General features: G+C 42.3%; 2 protein-coding genes and 4 non-coding genes across 6 annotated transcripts in view; 5 read left to right on the top strand and 1 right to left on the bottom strand.

The window, feature by feature from the left end:
- The window catches only part of slc41a2b (solute carrier family 41 member 2b), a 41342-nt gene extending 29210 nt beyond the window's left edge, over positions 1 to 12132 (bottom strand). Inside the window, exons 1-6 of the mRNA XM_070853463.1 lie at positions 12085 to 12132; positions 10427 to 11103; positions 6774 to 6881; positions 4388 to 4459; positions 1847 to 1991; positions 321 to 467 (exon numbers count right to left, since the gene is read on the bottom strand). Of these exons, the coding sequence (XP_070709564.1) occupies positions 321 to 467; positions 1847 to 1991; positions 4388 to 4459; positions 6774 to 6881; positions 10427 to 10966 (1012 nt within the window). The 5' untranslated portion in view covers positions 10967 to 11103; positions 12085 to 12132. The remainder of the gene's footprint in view (positions 1 to 320; positions 468 to 1846; positions 1992 to 4387; positions 4460 to 6773; positions 6882 to 10426; positions 11104 to 12084) is intronic.
- Positions 12133 to 12864: 732 nt separating this feature from the next.
- Positions 12865 to 15067, top strand: nopchap1 (NOP protein chaperone 1). The gene is made up of 4 exons (XM_070853989.1): positions 12865 to 12973; positions 13797 to 13871; positions 14019 to 14152; positions 14249 to 15067. Exons 1-4 carry the CDS (start codon positions 12913 to 12915, stop codon positions 14429 to 14431), a joined length of 453 nt encoding a protein of 150 aa, XP_070710090.1. The 5' UTR covers positions 12865 to 12912; the 3' UTR covers positions 14432 to 15067.
- Positions 15068 to 15755: 688 nt separating this feature from the next.
- trnae-cuc (transfer RNA glutamic acid (anticodon CUC)) lies at positions 15756 to 15827 on the top strand. Its single transcript has one exon. It is a non-coding gene; the product is annotated as a tRNA-Glu (tRNA).
- A 354-nt stretch (positions 15828 to 16181) lies between these two features.
- On the top strand, positions 16182 to 16253 carry trnae-cuc (transfer RNA glutamic acid (anticodon CUC)). The gene has a single exon. It is a non-coding gene; the product is annotated as a tRNA-Glu (tRNA).
- Positions 16254 to 16607: 354 nt separating this feature from the next.
- Positions 16608 to 16679, top strand: trnae-cuc (transfer RNA glutamic acid (anticodon CUC)). The gene has a single exon. It is a non-coding gene; the product is annotated as a tRNA-Glu (tRNA).
- Positions 16680 to 17033: 354 nt separating this feature from the next.
- Positions 17034 to 17105, top strand: trnae-uuc (transfer RNA glutamic acid (anticodon UUC)). Its single transcript has one exon. It is a non-coding gene; the product is annotated as a tRNA-Glu (tRNA).
- The last annotated feature ends 472 nt before the right edge of the window (positions 17106 to 17577 follow it).

The raw sequence follows: 17577 nt of genomic DNA, 5'->3' as shown, positions 1-17577 counted from the left end.
ATATGTATGTTGATTTCTTGTATACTCACTGCCAAAAACAGTATGCTGTAAAGATGAGTATATCGTATATACTGTGTACTGTAGCCAATCATGTACCACAGAGAGTGAACAGTCTGCAGGTTTTCATTCCAACCAAAATGTGACCCAATGATGGCACTCCATCGGAGTGGAGTAAAAAAGGTAAAAGACTAATCAGTAAAATCACCAACTGACATGTTTGGTTGGAATGAAAACTCTTCATGGGACATGGTTAGTCTGTCCTGATGTAGTGTTATAGGCTGCTGTGGCAGTCCTCTAAAAGGTAGTAGCTGTTCACCTACCCAGGCACTTGTAGAGGCCCTGGCTTATCCAGGCCAGGATTGCCAAGGTTATGAGGTCACCAAAACTGGCGGCAATGGGTGTAGCTACATTATCTGGGTTGATGCCCGTCTTCTTCGAACCCACAATTACACCCACCATGATGATACCTGAAAATGACACAAGAAGAGTGGAGCGCGTTACTAAGGTCCTGTTCATACCTGGCGTTAACATGCGTCTTGGGTGATCCAATCACATCCTTTAAATACCTTTGTTCACACCTGGTATTAGAAAGTGCCACCAATTGTATCTTGACTGACCACTTGTGATCAGATCTCACGTACCACTCTATGCAAATAAAATCATATATCAATTCTATAAACATTTAAAAATGAGTGGGAATATTTTATTTAAAATGTTTAAACATTAAAAATGATAATAGTAATGTCTCCTATATTCAAAAAATGGCTGCCTTTTAGAACTCAGTGTGTCTGTGCTTGGTGCGAAAATATCACGGTCATTAAGGTCATTATCTTATTTTCAATATCACAATCCAAATCATATCCATAATGTTAACTACTCTGATGGTGTGCAGAGGAAAGTTTCGGTGAGCAGGCACATGGAGGACAGAGATGCCTGCCGTCAGATCCATAGAAAAGAGATTTTACAATTCACTTCTCTCTTGTGCTAATTAAAGCGGTTCAGCAGGCGGACCAGAAACATCTCTAATGCACAGCAGGGCACAGATTTGAGAGATTACTTTAACATCTTTTAGTTCTGACAATTAGTTATAATTGCCCCTGCAGGTGGTGAACCCACAGGGTTCCAACCCTCACCTATAGTCATGAGCTCTGGGTAATGACCGAAAGACCGAGATTGCGGATACAAGCGGCTAAAATGAGTTTCCTCCGTAGGGTGTCTGGGCTCAGCCTTAGAGATAGGGCGAGGAGCTCGGACATCCGGAGGGGGCTCTCCCATCTGGCCTGGAAACGCCTCGGGATCCCCCAGGAGGAGCTGGAAAGCGTTGCTCGGGAGAAGGGCATCTGGAGTGCCCTGCTTGACCTGTTGCCACTGCGACCCGACCCCGGATAAGAGGAAGATAATGGATGGATGGATGGTTGTAGCTTCCGTAAAGGCAGAGGATGCCAGTTGAGTAGGGCGTCCTTTACGTGGCCCAGGACACACATGTACACACTGCTAAAAGAATATGGTCATATATGGCCCACATCCCCCCCGAATCCGGTCTGAATGATTGGATCTCAATGTGCCGTCTTAGGTGCATTCACTTAGAATACTTAAAGCTGTCCATTTGACAATGGATTCCAAAAGACGCATGTCCGCATGAACACAGCCGACTTTCACATTGTCATCACATTGCTGGTGACACACAGTCAGCGAGAGATACATGTTTTTGTCTTAATCTTAATTTTTAAATGCTTGTGAGACAAGTTTCAAAGATAGGCCCAGCTTCTCCTCTGCACCAGTATTAACAGTTTATTTTGAACTGTGGTACTCAGCAGTCACTGTGTGTGTCTGTATGTGTGTTTACCCTGCAGCAGAGAGGCTATGAAGGCCGTGGCCACACTGCTGGAGCAAAGCAGCACAGCATGGCCCATCTGGAACTTCCCCTCCGGGATCCAACCAAGAACCACTGCAGCTATGGCAGCCAGGAATCCCACCACAGTGGCCTGAACCTGAAGAAGAGAGGCACGGGGGATTTACTACTGTGCCCTTTACATAAAACAAGCACTACTCTGCAATGTGAAAACAGGCAAACAGTGGCTACAGGATTAGTCAAAGGGGATACTTTTTCTAAGTAATGTTCCATATAAACATGACTGTGAAATGCTGATAACGTCATATCCAGGTGGATTTTCCCATTCCATTACATAACACTTACTAGAAACAGACGTTATTTTGTAACATGTCGAACAAACAGCTCGCAGTCACTCTGATGTTGTGTCATGGTGTGTTTTTCTGTGTGTGGGTAGATGATAAGAGCCTGTACTCAGTCTTACTACGCAGATCAATGCATGGCCAAATATGGAACACAATTCAAAATTTGCTAATCTAAATGTAGCAGCACTATTCGAAATATCTAAGTGAACAGATGCTAACCTGACCTTTAAATAGTACAAAGCAATGACACATGTCAATGACAATTTTCAGATTTTAAAGCTACATTATCCCTTATTTCATTTCTTTCCAGTTTCAAAACAACAAAACAAGGAAAAAGACCCTGTCAGTTAATACTTTGTAACTCCTCCTCGGGCAACTATTGCAAACGTGGCCACCGAAGACATGGTGTCTGCATGTATAAGCAAGTTGAACTGACCTTTTTAGAATTTTTTAATACCAACGTTTAATCAAATTCAAGGCCAATTTTGCAAGTATAAGTAATGACTTTAACTGGTTGAGTTAACAAACATTTGTCCAAATATGTGTATTAGTGTAAGAAAATATATTTGTTCTTAATGATATCAATCACTAAAAGTGCCTCACAGTCGCATATTACTGTCGGCCAAATCATAATAGGATATTCGAATTCAACTCTGAACTGGTTTCAAATATTAACTGTTTAGGCATTTTGTCTTGTAGTAGATTTAAGACCAGGCTTATGGCATTCAATAAATAAATATTTAAGACCTTCCCAAACAGAATTTAAAACTATTTCATATTTTTTAAGGCCTTTTAGCAGTAAATGTGAACTTAAGACATTTTAAGACTTTTTAAGGACTTGCAGCTGTCCTGTAAGATCCTTTCAATTAAGAATTGAGAACATTTGGAATTTTTCACCTACACAACACCTCTCGCTGAGGAATGTTCTTTGGCCTCCATCTACACACGATATGTTTGGGATCCCTCCACAGATTTTCAACAATATGACCAATGTGACCATTCTGAAACTGCTACTTTGTGGTTGATTTGGAGGTATTCTTTGGATCATTGTCTTGCTGAAATACTCAACCCCTCTTTAACTTCAGTGTCTGAACTGACTCAAATATTTGCGTCTAGAATTTTTACAATATTTGGCCATTACGATATATTTTACATTTTTCCTTCCACCTGAATGATATTGCCTATGCCCCAGCTGCCACACAACTCCAAGCTTAACAGTTGGAAAGGTGATTATCATCTCCAGAAATGCTTCAACTTTTTTTCTCCACATACCGTCTTTGATTTTGATCAAAAAGCTCAATTTTGGCTTCACATTGGTCCAAAAGGCTTCAGGCTTCAGGCTTCTGAGGGTTAACCTTATAAAACAATTCAATTTTGTTTTTCTTGCAACTCTAGACATCTTTGTGAACAATAAGACCTGTGCCAATTGTTCTTTTTTGCAGCTCTTTTACAGTGATGAGTGGATTCTTCTGATGAGTCTTACCAAGTCGCAGGTCACTCTATCTGACATTTGTCTTGGTCTTTTTATTTTCCATTTTCTGATAATGTTTCTGACAATGGGAGTAGGTACTTTGAAACCTTGAGAGTCTGTGGACTGTTTACACCAGACAGAACAGCCACCATAGCCTGATCCTTAAGAGGACATGGAAATGCTTCAGAATAAAAATGCTCAGTCCTGGATTTATAGTAATCGGATTCATTAAAATCCTATTGCGTAAATCACCTGGGTCTGGGCTTTAATTTCGAAGGTAACAAAGTATACTCCAAAACAGTTCCTACACTTCCTACAGCAGAACAGGGCCCTTTACCTTTTATTTACTTATTTTGAAAATTAATCAAAATAAAAGGTAGGTTAGATTTAAAATTGAAGAAACGTGTCATGTTTAATTTTGTGCCATGTGGAGGTCAGGATTAGTTTCTATTCACTCATATTAATATTAATTATAAAAGGCATTTTGATTAGGGCTGCCCAAAGTTTTACACATCACTGTATAAGCAAGTGTAGAAATAAGCCAGTTCAGCTTATTTGATGAAGTTAATATACTTGCATGATTCTTGTAATATTTGGGTTGTATCCATGTGATTGAGTGCACTTATTGTAAGTTACTGTGGATAAAAGTGTCAGCTAAACAAATGTAATGTAATGTAGTGCATGTAGATGGCACAAAGCAGCAACTGTGTGTACGATTACCTGCTTCAGTGCAAGGTTGCCTATGATGAGATTCCACTTCTCGATGGGAGAATCCATTTTGCCCACATTCACCTGTGTCAGGAGGTACGACAGAACAAAAAAGAAAAGAGCAAAGTGAGATTGTGAAATTTCCATGACTTCTTATAACTACACCACAGCCCTGTGACCTGAAAAGTCTGTATTGGCTAAATCCCACCGCCGGCGTCCGGCGCATCTCAGCAGCAGCTCGGTGCTCCGCTAGGCTAAAGATACTCGCTGAACCGCATCAAGCAGCACGGAGCGGATGAGGTGAGCAGGAAGTCAGACAAACAAACAACAAAGAGAATCTGGTAACTTTTCAAAATAAAAGCCCCCATGCAGACTTTCAATCTTATACTGCACCACCACCTCAATATTACTTTATAATCTGTGGGACCAGGCCATTAACTGGGCAGAGGGGTTCCATAAAGATCCCAACTTTATGGAAGTGAAGGATGTGCATTTCAACGAAAAATACTATTTGATAGTCACTAACTATTCTAAATGTATTGTTGAAACATATATTACTTATGGCACTTTTGAGTGAAGTGTTTGGATTAAGACCTTGCGTCGATCGGTACTCTTCCAACCACCCAGCTGGACCACCGGGACCGAGTGCCACAGTGGGAGGGGCGATCACCCCAGGGGGAGAGGAGAATAGGCAGAGACGGGGAAAAAAACCTAAGCTAACCCATCTTCTACCTATGGCTTTTCCTAGCTAATGGTGAATTGGATGAAATAGGGCTACCTAAGCAATGAAAAATTAGATACTGTTTGTGCCAACATCTTAATGGAGACCTGGCTTCATCTCAACGCCACAGATCAAGCTGCTCCCATTGAGTGTACTACTAGGTGCCAGTAAAAATGTATGGAAAAATTTATTTTTAAGACAAGAAGCATACATTTATAATTTAACAACCATGTGAATATTTGAAAATCATGACCCATTTCTAATGAAAGTATGATGCTTATTTGCTAAAGTGTCTTTAGTTTCAGCTTTCAGTTTCATCTTTGCTACATAAATCACTGTATGTTGAGCTGGAGGTTTAAATATGCATACATGCCTTTAAACTGGTGAGGTTTCATCAAAATTCTTTCTAATGTTTTTTCAACATCTGTAGTTCTTAGTAATGCCCACACTGTGATTCACAAATAGTTTTTGGACCCCACTGAGCAGTATCAGTTCACACCGAGCTCAGCTGGCCATGTTAACAGAGCACTGTGAATGTGGAATCTTTGTGTGGGGAGCTGGGGGCCAACAAGGAAGAGCCAAAAACCAAACAAAAAGAGAATTCCGCTATGTAACTCACAGGAGTGAAGACAAACACAGAGACGTCTCTGACCGACTGTGCTGAATAAGGGCTTTGTTGGCTTACTGTACGTACAGGATTGTAAATACACAATTGTGTGTAGAGTATGATGCAGCTTAATCACGTGCTGCACTTGTACACACAGGCAAACCTGTTCGCTCCTCACTGCTCTTCTCTGTTTACGGCTTTTGCTCTGACATGTGGAAGTGGAGCAGTAAATTTGCCATGTTTGTTCAGCCGTCCTGGTTGCAGCGTCCCTCTCACCTCCCACTATAGAAATTCACCTCTCACTCTGCTACATCAGCAAATTCCTCCCCTAATTCCTAATCCGCAAAGCTCTTACACCAAAATTCGTTCAACATGCTCCAAAATAACTCTCACTTGAAACTTCCCAAAGTAATTATAACTTAAACTTAAAAAGGAACGGTGAAAGCTGGGACAGATGCACGGACAAACAGTCAGTCTCCACAGAGGGCTGTAAGCCTATTTACTTTTCTTCTCCACTTGGCCTGCCAGACTGGAGGATGTTCGAACAGTAATTAGAGACCGGAACGGCTGTACAGTATGTCAGAGATGCAGTAACAACTATACACAGAAAAATGCCTGTAAGCCTGGGACACCTTTGGAAAAAGTGATGCAAATTCACACAAACAAACACCCACATAATGACAACACACACAGCGTGCCATCACAGCAGCTGAGAGGACATGCTGTTGGGCTGACTGGAAACTTCTCTAAAGTGCAGCAAAGTAAACAAAAAAAAAAAACAGCTTTCTGTCAACAAGGCTGCGTAAAAAATAAGTAAACACTTGCTAGTCATTGAAAGTAGCTCTTTCAAATCAGCACGAGCCAGCTAAAACTGCATTATAAGAACTTATGGGATTTCAGCTCTACAGTAATGCAAGCTACACAAAATCACAACATACAATATGATACAACTTCAGGTTTCCTCTTGCTTCATACTGCACATAAAAATACTTCACTGGTAGAGTGTCATTCTCACTGTGCACAGAGACGCCCTGTGTGTGTGTGTGTGTGTGTGTGTGTGTGTCTCTCACCGCTGTAGACAGTCGTGAAGCCAGAGTCATCTCCAGGTTTCCCTTGAGGCCAAGCAGAGCAGGAACCAGGATGAAGATCTCTGTGATGTATTGGAATGCTTCCCAGTGCTGTGGATGACAAAAAGGACCTAATAAAATTCTTTGAACATGTCTGACCTTCCAATTACTCCAGTTACACTCAGCCTCGTTTGACATTCAAACTTAAATGCCTCCCTATCATGCCACCCTCTTGTCCAGAATACTGGCAGTAATTCAATAATGGTGTAAAGTGCTTAGAACTAATAATAATGAGTTCTAAAAAGATTTTGTGGACATGGATTCCTGCTCACTATTATCCTGTTAGAAAATCCTAGTTTTCTCTGTGGCCTTGGCGTGCAGCGACCATTGGACACATCTGTTAATGACAAGGCCAGCCTTTCTCCAAAACAAGAAACATAGATGAAGTGAAATTAGCTATTGAAAGATGAAAAATCTGATTTTTTTTGGACAAAATAATAATACTTCTGGGTCCACTTAGAGTAATTTTGTTTGTATTATGCATGAAGACACACATGTATGCTCTCGGGCATGCAAACACTTAATGTGATAGCAAGTGACTGTGTTGTTTGTTCGCTTACACTTGTTTATTTCAGTGAACTTTGTAAAGCACTATGAGACACTCTGTTGTGATATTGGGCTATACAAATAAAATTGAATTGAATTGAAATTGAATTGAATTAATGTTTTGTTTATTTACATGATGATGAGGGCTTTATTGTTATCACAATGTCACTGGTTCATACGTTTGTTGCCATCTGCCCTCTTTCTCTCTCCTCCTTTCCCACCATTCCTCTACAGTTAGATCATTAAATAAAATAAATAACTTTATCAATCAAGCTAAATGTTTCCTTTGCAGTTTTTGACCTCTTGTACCACTGTGAAGCAGTGTTTTACGAGTGGGTCCTCGTTTTGTTAATCTCACCCAACAATAAGACAGCAGACCTGAGGGGTGTTCTAGTAGGCAAGATAGAGGGTTAGCCTGGTACGTTGAGGCAAAAGTCTGGGTTTTTAGTGTCACAAAGGTGGCCCTCTTTTAACCTTGCTAGATCACAATGGTCACTTATGTTACAAACTTAACCTGGTCTGTACCAGGATCTATTTCGACCTCACTCAGGCTGTCACCACGGTCTTTACCTTGAATGATACCGTCATCTGCCTATCCTCAAGACCATGTAACAACAAAGTCATCTCACTGACCTTAAGAGGCTTGGCTCGCCGTCTATGCTAAGAGCATCCAGGTGACCATGTCACTTTCTCTTTGCCTCACGAGTCTCATCCAAAACCTGCAGGTTTTGTTTGTTGAGACTCCACGATTAACAATCCGTCACTGCGGCGCCATGTGTCCCAGAGGATTGCATGTGGTTCTCTCTCTTTCGTGTTTAGATTCCATTTTAATTTCAGAAAAGCAGTGGAGGTTACCACATTAACTTGTGGATTATGCCCCATCTTGGACCTGAGGCGGTTAAATACCTTAGTAAAGATACTGCCCTTCAAAATGCTAAGTACAAGTCAGATCCTAGAAGGGGGAGTGGTTCACCTCCATAGATCTTCAGGACGTATACTACCACATACCTGTCCATCTGTCCAGAACACAGACGGTTACTCCAGTTTGCCTTTCAAGGACAAGCCTATCAGTTCAAGGTTCTACCACTCAGCCTTTCCCTCTCACCGAAGGTATTTACCAGGGTGGTGAGGGCCGCTTCCTCTCCTCCTCTCCAGATGTTGGGGATAACAGTCCTTCCTTATTTGGACGACTAGCTAATTTGCACTCCATCTCACTGCCACGTCGGAGAGTACACAAAGAAGGTGATTACGCACATTCAGCCATTGGACTTCAAGGTCAATGTCAAGAAGAGCAATCTTCAGCCCAGGCAGTATTTGTTTGACTTTGCCTGAACACCCTGACAATGTCTGCATCCCTCACCCCTCAGAGAGACGACAAACATTTTAGCCCTCCTGGATTGCTTCCGCCTCAGCAGGCAACTGGAGATAGCCCAGTTTCAGAGTCTGCTAGGCATGATTTCAGCAGCGGTGGCTGTTGTCCTCTTGGGCCTCCCAAGGGATCGACCATGCATTTCAACTTGACCCAGCTGTCCCTCAGGAGGAAGTGGGTCTGCTTACTTTGTGCCCAGTGAGGGTTTACATTGCACACACTCAGTCCCTGATGTGCTCACACTCTCAGCTCTTTGTCTGACGGGGCTTCCTGTGTCTAAGCAGTGCTTATCCTATTGGATTGCTAACACCATCGCTGAGGCTTATTCTAGGCAGAAAACCTCCAGTGCCAGGTAGTGTGGTAGCCCACTCCATCAGAAGTGTGGCAACTTCTTGGGCTGCTTTGAAAGGGGTTCGTCTGTCTAAAATCTGTGCAGCAGCAACATGTGCCCCTTGTACAGTTTTCAGGTTCTACAGGGTCAATGTGGCATCTCCTGCTCCGTTGGTTTCTGCCGTTCTTCTCTCAGCTGCTGGGTATGGTTGTGAGAGGGTGGAATCCTCTGTTCCTTGTGACACTGATGGTACTAGTCATCCTAGGTAAAGACCGTGGTGATGGTCTGAGTGAGGTCGAAATAGATGCTATGGATCTATGAGACAGAGCAATGACCATCACCATCTCTTGTTGCTAAAACTAGGCCAAAAACTAGAGTGATTTCCACATCTCCTTCATTATGGGACAGTGTCACACCTAAACCCATTTAGGTATGTTTAAATATGCTGTATCAAATAAGACCTATACAATGTACAGTTGTTAGGTTAGAAATAAATGGGAGGACTGCGAATCATTGAGTGGTAACAATAATATATTCACTTATGCTGCAGCATTGCTTGATGTACAATAGTTTTTATAGTCTTCTTATTTCTCCATTTTAATGACCCTCTCTAACAGTGGATCACTCCTGTTTTTTTTTTATTTGTTTGTTTTCAGTTTTTGTTGAGTAAGCATTCAGTTGTGCAGAAGAAGAGTCAAATGAAGCATCAAACAGACTTTTTATGGGAACGTGCAGAGAGCCTGAAGCAGGAATCCTGAGTTAACAGAGACCATTGACCCCTTGATACCCGTTAGCTCTGGTTGAGGGTTTAGGGTTTGTCGAGGCAGCTAAAGCAAAGAAAGCCTTACTGTGTTGAACTTGCTTCGAAGTTATCCCCTCTGAGCTTTCTGATAATTAGACAAGCTCTAAACAAACCCCCTGGTTAATCAGACTTAGTTGGAGGAGTAAAAGGTGACGCAGTACAGTACAGTACAGTACAGTACAGTAAACTCTTCCATTCAAGTCCATGGACTAATGTCCGAACAAAAAAAATGCAAACAATTTTCCTGAGCAATTAAGAATGATTGCAATATTAGTAGTATACTTCAGATAATCTAGACAAACTGTTAGCTTGTTTACAACCTCTCAGATTGTCTGACTAATCATTTTGATTATGTTTTTTGCCCTTTCAAACTCTGGTCAGTGATGACACCATGTGTATCTACGGTAAGTTTTATCATAACTGAAAGAACCCCCAACTACAAAAATAAGACCCAAGATGCAACAAACTGGAAATGGCCTTTAATTCTTTGAGCTCCCAACAATGCTGGTTGCTGTCTGAATAATTCTTGTATTGTAAGCTCAGCTCACCTGCACGATATCCAGCACCATTCCAGCTGATACAGTTCCAAATCCAGCTAGCAGAAAAGGCACCAAGATCTGCAGCGCCATGGCCAGTGGCGACTCCTTGGGCATATTCTCCCCAGCAGAACCCTGCCCTTCCTCATCACCCTCTTCTTCCTCCGCATCTGCCTCCTCCCCAGAGAGCCTCCTCTCAGCCAACATGGGCTCTGTCTCAGAGTAGCCTCCATCTCCACAGTCAGATAAACTCACAGAGGACCGGGAAGCCCGGTCCAGGAGCCGTCGGCCCTCTATGTGTGACTCTTGTCTGTAGCCATTCTGGAGTGAGACGGCTTCTGGTTTGGCTCCGAGGTCCACCATAGATAGCCGCTCCTCCTGTAGCTTGGTATAACCGGTGGGGACCATGGTCTGGAACAGAGAAGCAATCCGCCCGGAGGAAACAGGCTTCAGAGAGAGAGCACTCCACCCGCCACCTGCTCCACTCATACGTACTGTCAGGCTAGAGCCCAGGGACTCCCCTATAGCTCCTCCCAGACTTTGGATACTCATGATGTGGTCTAGGCCTGCAGTGTCGCATCTCCCGTCATCTAGTCTGAGGGCGGTGTAAAAATGATACACAGCCGAAGGGGTTTACACTGGCTCAGGTGCACCATCCATGTTAGAAATTGACTTCAAGGACTCTCAGCCTGAGGACAACAGAGAGCAGAAAGACACAGGTTGAAGCAATATTTAACTGAACAGTACAGAACAGCTTCTTCATGGAAAACCAAAGAAGAAGAAGTCCAGAACCAACGTATGGAGCAGCCGTTTACTCTTGAATTACAGACCAGCTTTGTGTTAGAATCAAAAGTGCCCACATCTTTCCATCAGCTGCCTGTAGCTGATGGAAAGATGTGGGCACTTTTGATTTTGATTTAGAAATTATGAAGATATTGTCACTGACATTTCACATTTGGTCTGCTGTCACTGGAAAAGTCTCATGATCACAATTTAGTGCCGGACAATTTGTTGGCACCCTCAGCACCTGCCTCACTGAACTGACGAAATGTATTTACCTGGATGTTTTGAAGAAGAGTCAGGTGCTATTAATCGCACAATCTAAAAGAAAAGGCTGGCAGCTTCAGTTACATTTCAGTTCAAATGAAACTGAAACATCATGCTTTCGAGTGAGCTTTACTCAGCTTAATAATGTGTTCGCAGTTAACTGACAAAGACCACGGGTAGAAGCAGATAATATGTCTCTGTGGAAGTTTATACCGGTATTGCCTGTCTTATTTTTTTGATAACGCAGTCCGGATTGTTCAGTAATGTTCAGGCCTTTCATATTATCTGTCTGTCTCAGTCTCACTTAAGAGCATCTCTGTTTTATGGTAGCGAGTGCGCTCACTGTCTTCTTAGGACATAAGCTAGTGTGTCCTGATAACGTCGTTAAACAGAAAAGGTGAGCTGGCTGTGGACTTCGTCGATATGTTTATATTAGCTAACACTGTGCTATGTTAGCTAGCTCTGCAACGTTAGAAATCAAAAGAGCACGAAGCACGGCACCCGACTTTCTTGAGCGTAAACCAGGAAAATACCTTGGTCAGGGTCAGTTATTAAGAATTTAAAAAAACAGGAAACTACTTATTCTAGTGGTCACTGTATTTTATTTCTTCTCCGTAAGTTACCTTTCTGCTCCTGAGACGCCTCATCCAGGAGAGGAGATGCGAGCCTTCTTCCCTGACAGCCAGAGAGCCGCGTCAGAGCCAAAAGTGCCACCAAAGCTCGTCTATGCTGGAAAGATGAACCACTCCATTTGAAAATAATGCGCGCGTACACCCATTATTAATATGTAGCTAATAGTTAAAAGTAACCTTACAAATAAAGATAAAGTACGTGGGGAAAAAAATATGCAAAATGTTCCCCTTGCCATTTCTTTTTTTCCCCCCATTTTATTACGTCTTTAAGAATTTCTGTTTTTATTTTCTTATTTTGATGACGATTAGCTCATTCGAAAAGTACGCTGCCAACAAACTGACTCTTCAAATATTTTTTTCAAATAATTATTTCTTTTTTTTTTAAATAATTCTTCGTGATTCTTCGTGTCAATGAATTGATTTGGGTCGACTCTGTCTGTCAGGCTTTGCGCTATCAAAAGTCAGGGAGAGTAAGATGTCTCGCGACACTACAGGATTTGTAGTGAGAACAAAAAGTGCCACACAGATGATTGCAGTGCGCAGTCAAAGAGTACATATTGCTTTTCGGTTCATCACCGTTACCGAGAAGTACAGGCAAAGTGGGAGATTATAACGATATTTTCACCAGTTACTTGTTTAGTAGCGCTCGGACCGTGTATTTTTACAGCCAACTCCATGGTTGAACTTCTAGAGCTCTTCCCAAACAGCAGGGGGCGCCGTAGAAAACATGACATCAACATTTACTGCGTTACCTCCCACCCGGATGTTGGTCTGAGTTGTAACACATGTAGGTGAAAACACCGTCGCGCCGCGTCGAAAATGGATTTAAACATGAAGAAAATGAGTTCACAAGCTTTGCTGTCATGTGGCGACGGAGGAGGTTTGAATGCTTTTTATGACAAATAAAGTGTCGGAAGGAAAATGTTGCTAATAAGAGTGTTAACAGCCGGTGCTTACAGGCAGGCTTGTTTAGCTAGCTAGGCTCTTGGTCATTCAGATGAAACGGTTGTAATGGCATGTTCCTCCAGGAACTATCCATAATAATGTATAATGCACTCTGACCTGTGGTTCTTCTAAACAGAATCACATCACAGTATCTTCTAATAGCATATGATCATTGGAAAAATGATGTTGAAAGCTAGATGATTCCCAACGCTCTGAAAAAAAAAATGAAACTATCACCAATTACTAATGTTAGAAATGAGTAGCTTCACATAATAATGTTACTCCTATGGCTTGCTAATTGTTTGGATGTAATCCACATCAATGTCCTGTACAGTTAAGGCTGACTGATGTTGCAAAGTCGCATCTAAAACGAGCAATCTGACGTGCAAAGAAATGAAATGTGTTCCGCTTGAGCCGTAATTCTTTAAGACAAACAAGCTTGCTCACAATAATTCATGTGTAGAATAGTAACACAATATCAATACATCATAAATATACAATACACGATTTAGCTGAAATTCAAGTTACATTATTTAGCATTTAAAGGAAAATGCTATTTAATTCCTCAGTAGTATGTTTGTCATCTCTACACCACCCAAAATTGGCAATAGTGTGAAAAACTGCTACATGGATGGAAAACTTTGTTACAATAAAGACAATTCATTGACCCTCAAATGTTAGTCACTTTAGTCATTTTCCTTTGTGCTGCCTCTCTCACACACATGTTGTTTCAAGATTTTACCCTGTCACCATGCTAGGTCTCTGTGAGAAGCTTCTCCTTAAGCCAAAGGCAGGCAGATCCTTGCAGACAGAGAGGGTCCCGAGAAGCAGTGGTAAGACCAAACGTCACTTCCCTGCATGCTATCGAGCTCTTAGTCACTATTTACTTCACACTTTTCCGCGATTTATTAGCAGTTAAACTAAGAACAAACAGCTTTTTGAGCCAGAAGTGTGGTTATGTGTGTTTTGCTGTGTGTCAGTGTTGGAGCAGCTGCACAGCTTCTTGCCTCAGATGGCCGAGGCCAACAAGAAACTGAAGCAGCAGATGGAGGAAGCTCCTGCTGGATGCTTTGATATAGAGAGCGTGGAGGGGGCCAAGAGGGTCATAGAGATGGTGAGTGTCAAAAAGAAAGAGAAGGCTCCTTTGGGTTGTTTTAACTGTATTTGCTGTATGATTTGATCAAGTCATGTGATTTCTTACTCTTGTCAGGACATAGCGCTGGTGGAGCTCAGCAGCTCGGACTGCGACTCCGAAGATGAAAAAGATACTTCAGACTCTGAGGAAGAACCAGACTTTGTTGAGGAGACAGAGATCACAGAGGAGAACCTCAAATTACCTGGAGACAAAGGCAAGAAGAAGAAAGCCAACATCCAGGTTGTTAATCAGCAGTGAGAGTAGACATTTGGCTGCTACTGGAGTTTCTTTGCCCTCTGAGGTGATGTAGGATAAAGTGACCAATGACAAGACATCAGCTTCAGGTGTGAAGGGATTTGAACCCACTTCACGGACACAGAGACAGTGAACAGAAAGCTGTGTGGAGACCTGCCAATCCTTCTCATTCCTATGGGAACAACAATAAATATTATTTTGTACATTTAAAGGTGCCTTTGGAGCTCGAACTGACTTTTATGACCTCATGCAGTCTGGCCATCCCCTGAACATGTGGCCTCCCATTGTACATGGTGTGTTTTGCTAGAACCTTGTTTTAGCCTCCGTTTTCATGAACCTATACACATTCTTGCATCAGTTTAGGCTACAAACTAGTTGTGCTTTTATGAGGCTATATCTAGATGTAGCAATTCTGAACACAATTTAGTTAGCTGAAACCCCATTTATTCCATTCATATTGTCATAATTAAATACCACATTCTCTGGGTCAATTGGTCTAATTAGTCAGAAAGTTTTAGTTTAAGTTATCTCTTTTACCCATAGTGTTGCAGACTGTTTTGATAGGTTGGATTAATTCTGTATTATACGAACTCATTTTATTTTTTTGGACTTTTTGTCACATCGTAGGTGTTGAAATCATTTGTATTGAAATTAAAATGTAATAGTCATTCTAACAGGTCATTGCTTGTCATTGATGCATTCATTCTTATCTGAAATCGTAATTGTATCAATATTAGATGCTGGTACATCTAATGTTAACCATTAAATGAAAGAGAAAGAGCTGTGTAGGAGACTTAAAACTGGGTGGGGAACAGCCCAACTGTGCTACCAAGGTGTGATTGTGGAATACACACACACACACAGACACGCACACACAAAATGGTGGGCGCTACAAAAAAGGGTTGGGAAACACTGGTGTAGTGGCTAAGATTTGGCGCCCTCAGCGCCGCGGCCCGTGTTCGATTCCCGGTCAGGGAATGTGGCTTTAGCTCTCTGATGAACTTGTACCTGAGGTCACTCTTCGAGACAACAAGGGCCAAAACAAAGAATAAAGGTTGAAAAGTTGTTTCAGAAAGAATGAAAAACCTCTGCACAGGACCTCCAAGTAGTATTATCGCTTCCGTCAAGTGCCCCTGACGGCTTGTCCAAAAGTCTGTGACAATATGTTTTACTATTTTCAAAAGACTGTATAATTTGTCATCAAAGCACATTAAATTGCTTGTGGCAAAGAAGAGTTTATGAAGGTGAGACAAACAAGGAAGCCAAGCTTTCGGGAGGGTGATCATTTTTCATTCACTTTAGCGTCCTCAGGAAGCACATCAGCTCCTCCCTGATGGTCTAGTGGCTAGGATTCGGCGCTCTCACCGCCGCGGCCCGGGTTCGATTCCCGGTCAGGGAATGTGGCTTTAGCTGTCTCATGAACTTGTACCTGAGCTCGGTCTTCTAGCCAAGAAGTACCAGAACAAAGGTTGGAAAGTTGTTTCAGTAAGACTGAATAACCTTTCTAAAGGAACTGCAAGCAGCCCAAGTCTCCGAATTATCGCATCCGTCAAGTGCCACTGACGGTTTATCCAAAAGTCTGTGACAATGTGTTTTACTATTTTCAAAAGACTGAATAATTTGTCATCAAAGCACATTAAATTGCTTGTGGCAAAGAAGAGTTTATGAAGGTGAGACAAACAAGGAAGCCAAGCTTTAGGGAGGGTGATCATTTTTCATTCACTTTAGCGTCCTCAGGAAGCACATCAGCTCCTCCCTGATGGTCTAGTGGCTAGGATTCGGCGCTCTCACCGCCGCGGCCCGGATTCGATTCCCGGTCAGGGAATGTGGCTTTAGCTGTCTCATGAACTTGTACCTGAGGTCGGTCTTCTAGCCAAGAAGTACCAGAACAAAGGTTGGAAAGTTGTTTCAGTAAGACTGAATAACCTTTCTAAAGGAACTGCAAGCAGCCCAAGTTTCTGAATTATCGCATCCGTCAAGTGCCACTGACGGCTTGTCCAAAAGTCTGTGACAATGTGTTTTACTATTTTCAAAAGACTGAATAATTTGTCATCAAAGCACATTAAATTGCTTGTGGCAAAGAAGAGTTTATGAAGGTGAGACAAACAAGGAAGCCAAGCTTTAGGGAGGGTGATCATTTTTCATTCACTTTAGCGTCCTCAGGAAGCACATCAGCTCCTCCCTGATGGTCTAGTGGCTAGGATTCGGCGCTCTCACCGCCGCGGCCCGGGTTCGATTCCCGGTCAGGGAATGTGGCTTTAGCTGTCTCATGAACTTGTACCTGAGCTCGGTCTTCTAGCCAAGAAGTACCAGAACAAAGGTTGGAAAGTTGTTTCAGTAAGAATGAATAACCTTTCTAAAGGAACTGCAAGCAGCCCAAGTTTCTGAATTATCTCACCCGTCAAGTGCCACTGACGGCTTGTCCAAAAGTCTGTGACAATGTGTTTTACTGTTTTCAAAAGACTGAATAATTTGTCATCAAAGCACATTAAATTGCTTGTGGCAAAGAAGAGTTTATTCAGGTGAGACAAACAAGGAAGCCAAGCTTTAGGGAGGGTGATCATTTTTCATTCACGTTAGCGTCCTCAAGAAGCACATTAGCTCCTCCCTGATGGTCTAGTGGCTAGGATTCGGCGCTTTCACCACCGCGGCCCGGGTTCGATTCCCGGTCAGGGAATGTGGCTTTAGCTGTCTCATGAACTTGTACCTGAGCTCGGTCTTCTAGCCAAGAAGTACCAGAACAAAGGTTGGAAAGTTGTTTCAGTAAGACTGAATAACCTTTCTAAAGGAACTGCAAGCAGCCCAAGTTTCTGAATTATCGCTTCTGTCAAGTGCCCCTGATGGCTTGTCCAAAAGTCTGTGACAATGTGTTTTACTATTTTCAAAAGACTGTATAATTTGTCATCAAAGCACATTAAATTGCTTGTGGCAAAGAAGAGTTTATGAAGGTGAGACAAACAAGGAAGCCAAGCTTTAGGGAGGGTGATCATTTTTCATTCACTTTAGCGTCCTCAGGAAGCACATCAGCTCCTCCCTGATGGTCTAGTGGCTAGGATTCGATTCCCGGTCAGGGAATGTGGCTTTAGCTGTCTCATGAACTTGTACCTGAGGTCGGTCTTCTAGCCAAGAAGTACCAGAACAAAGGTTGG

The sequence above is a fragment of the Pempheris klunzingeri genome, chromosome 22 (assembly GCF_042242105.1).
Source record: "Pempheris klunzingeri isolate RE-2024b chromosome 22, fPemKlu1.hap1, whole genome shotgun sequence".
Taxonomy (NCBI): Eukaryota; Metazoa; Chordata; class Actinopteri; order Acropomatiformes; family Pempheridae; genus Pempheris; species Pempheris klunzingeri.
Note: the sequence above shows the minus strand (reverse complement) of the source record. Positions and strands in the feature narration are given on the sequence as shown.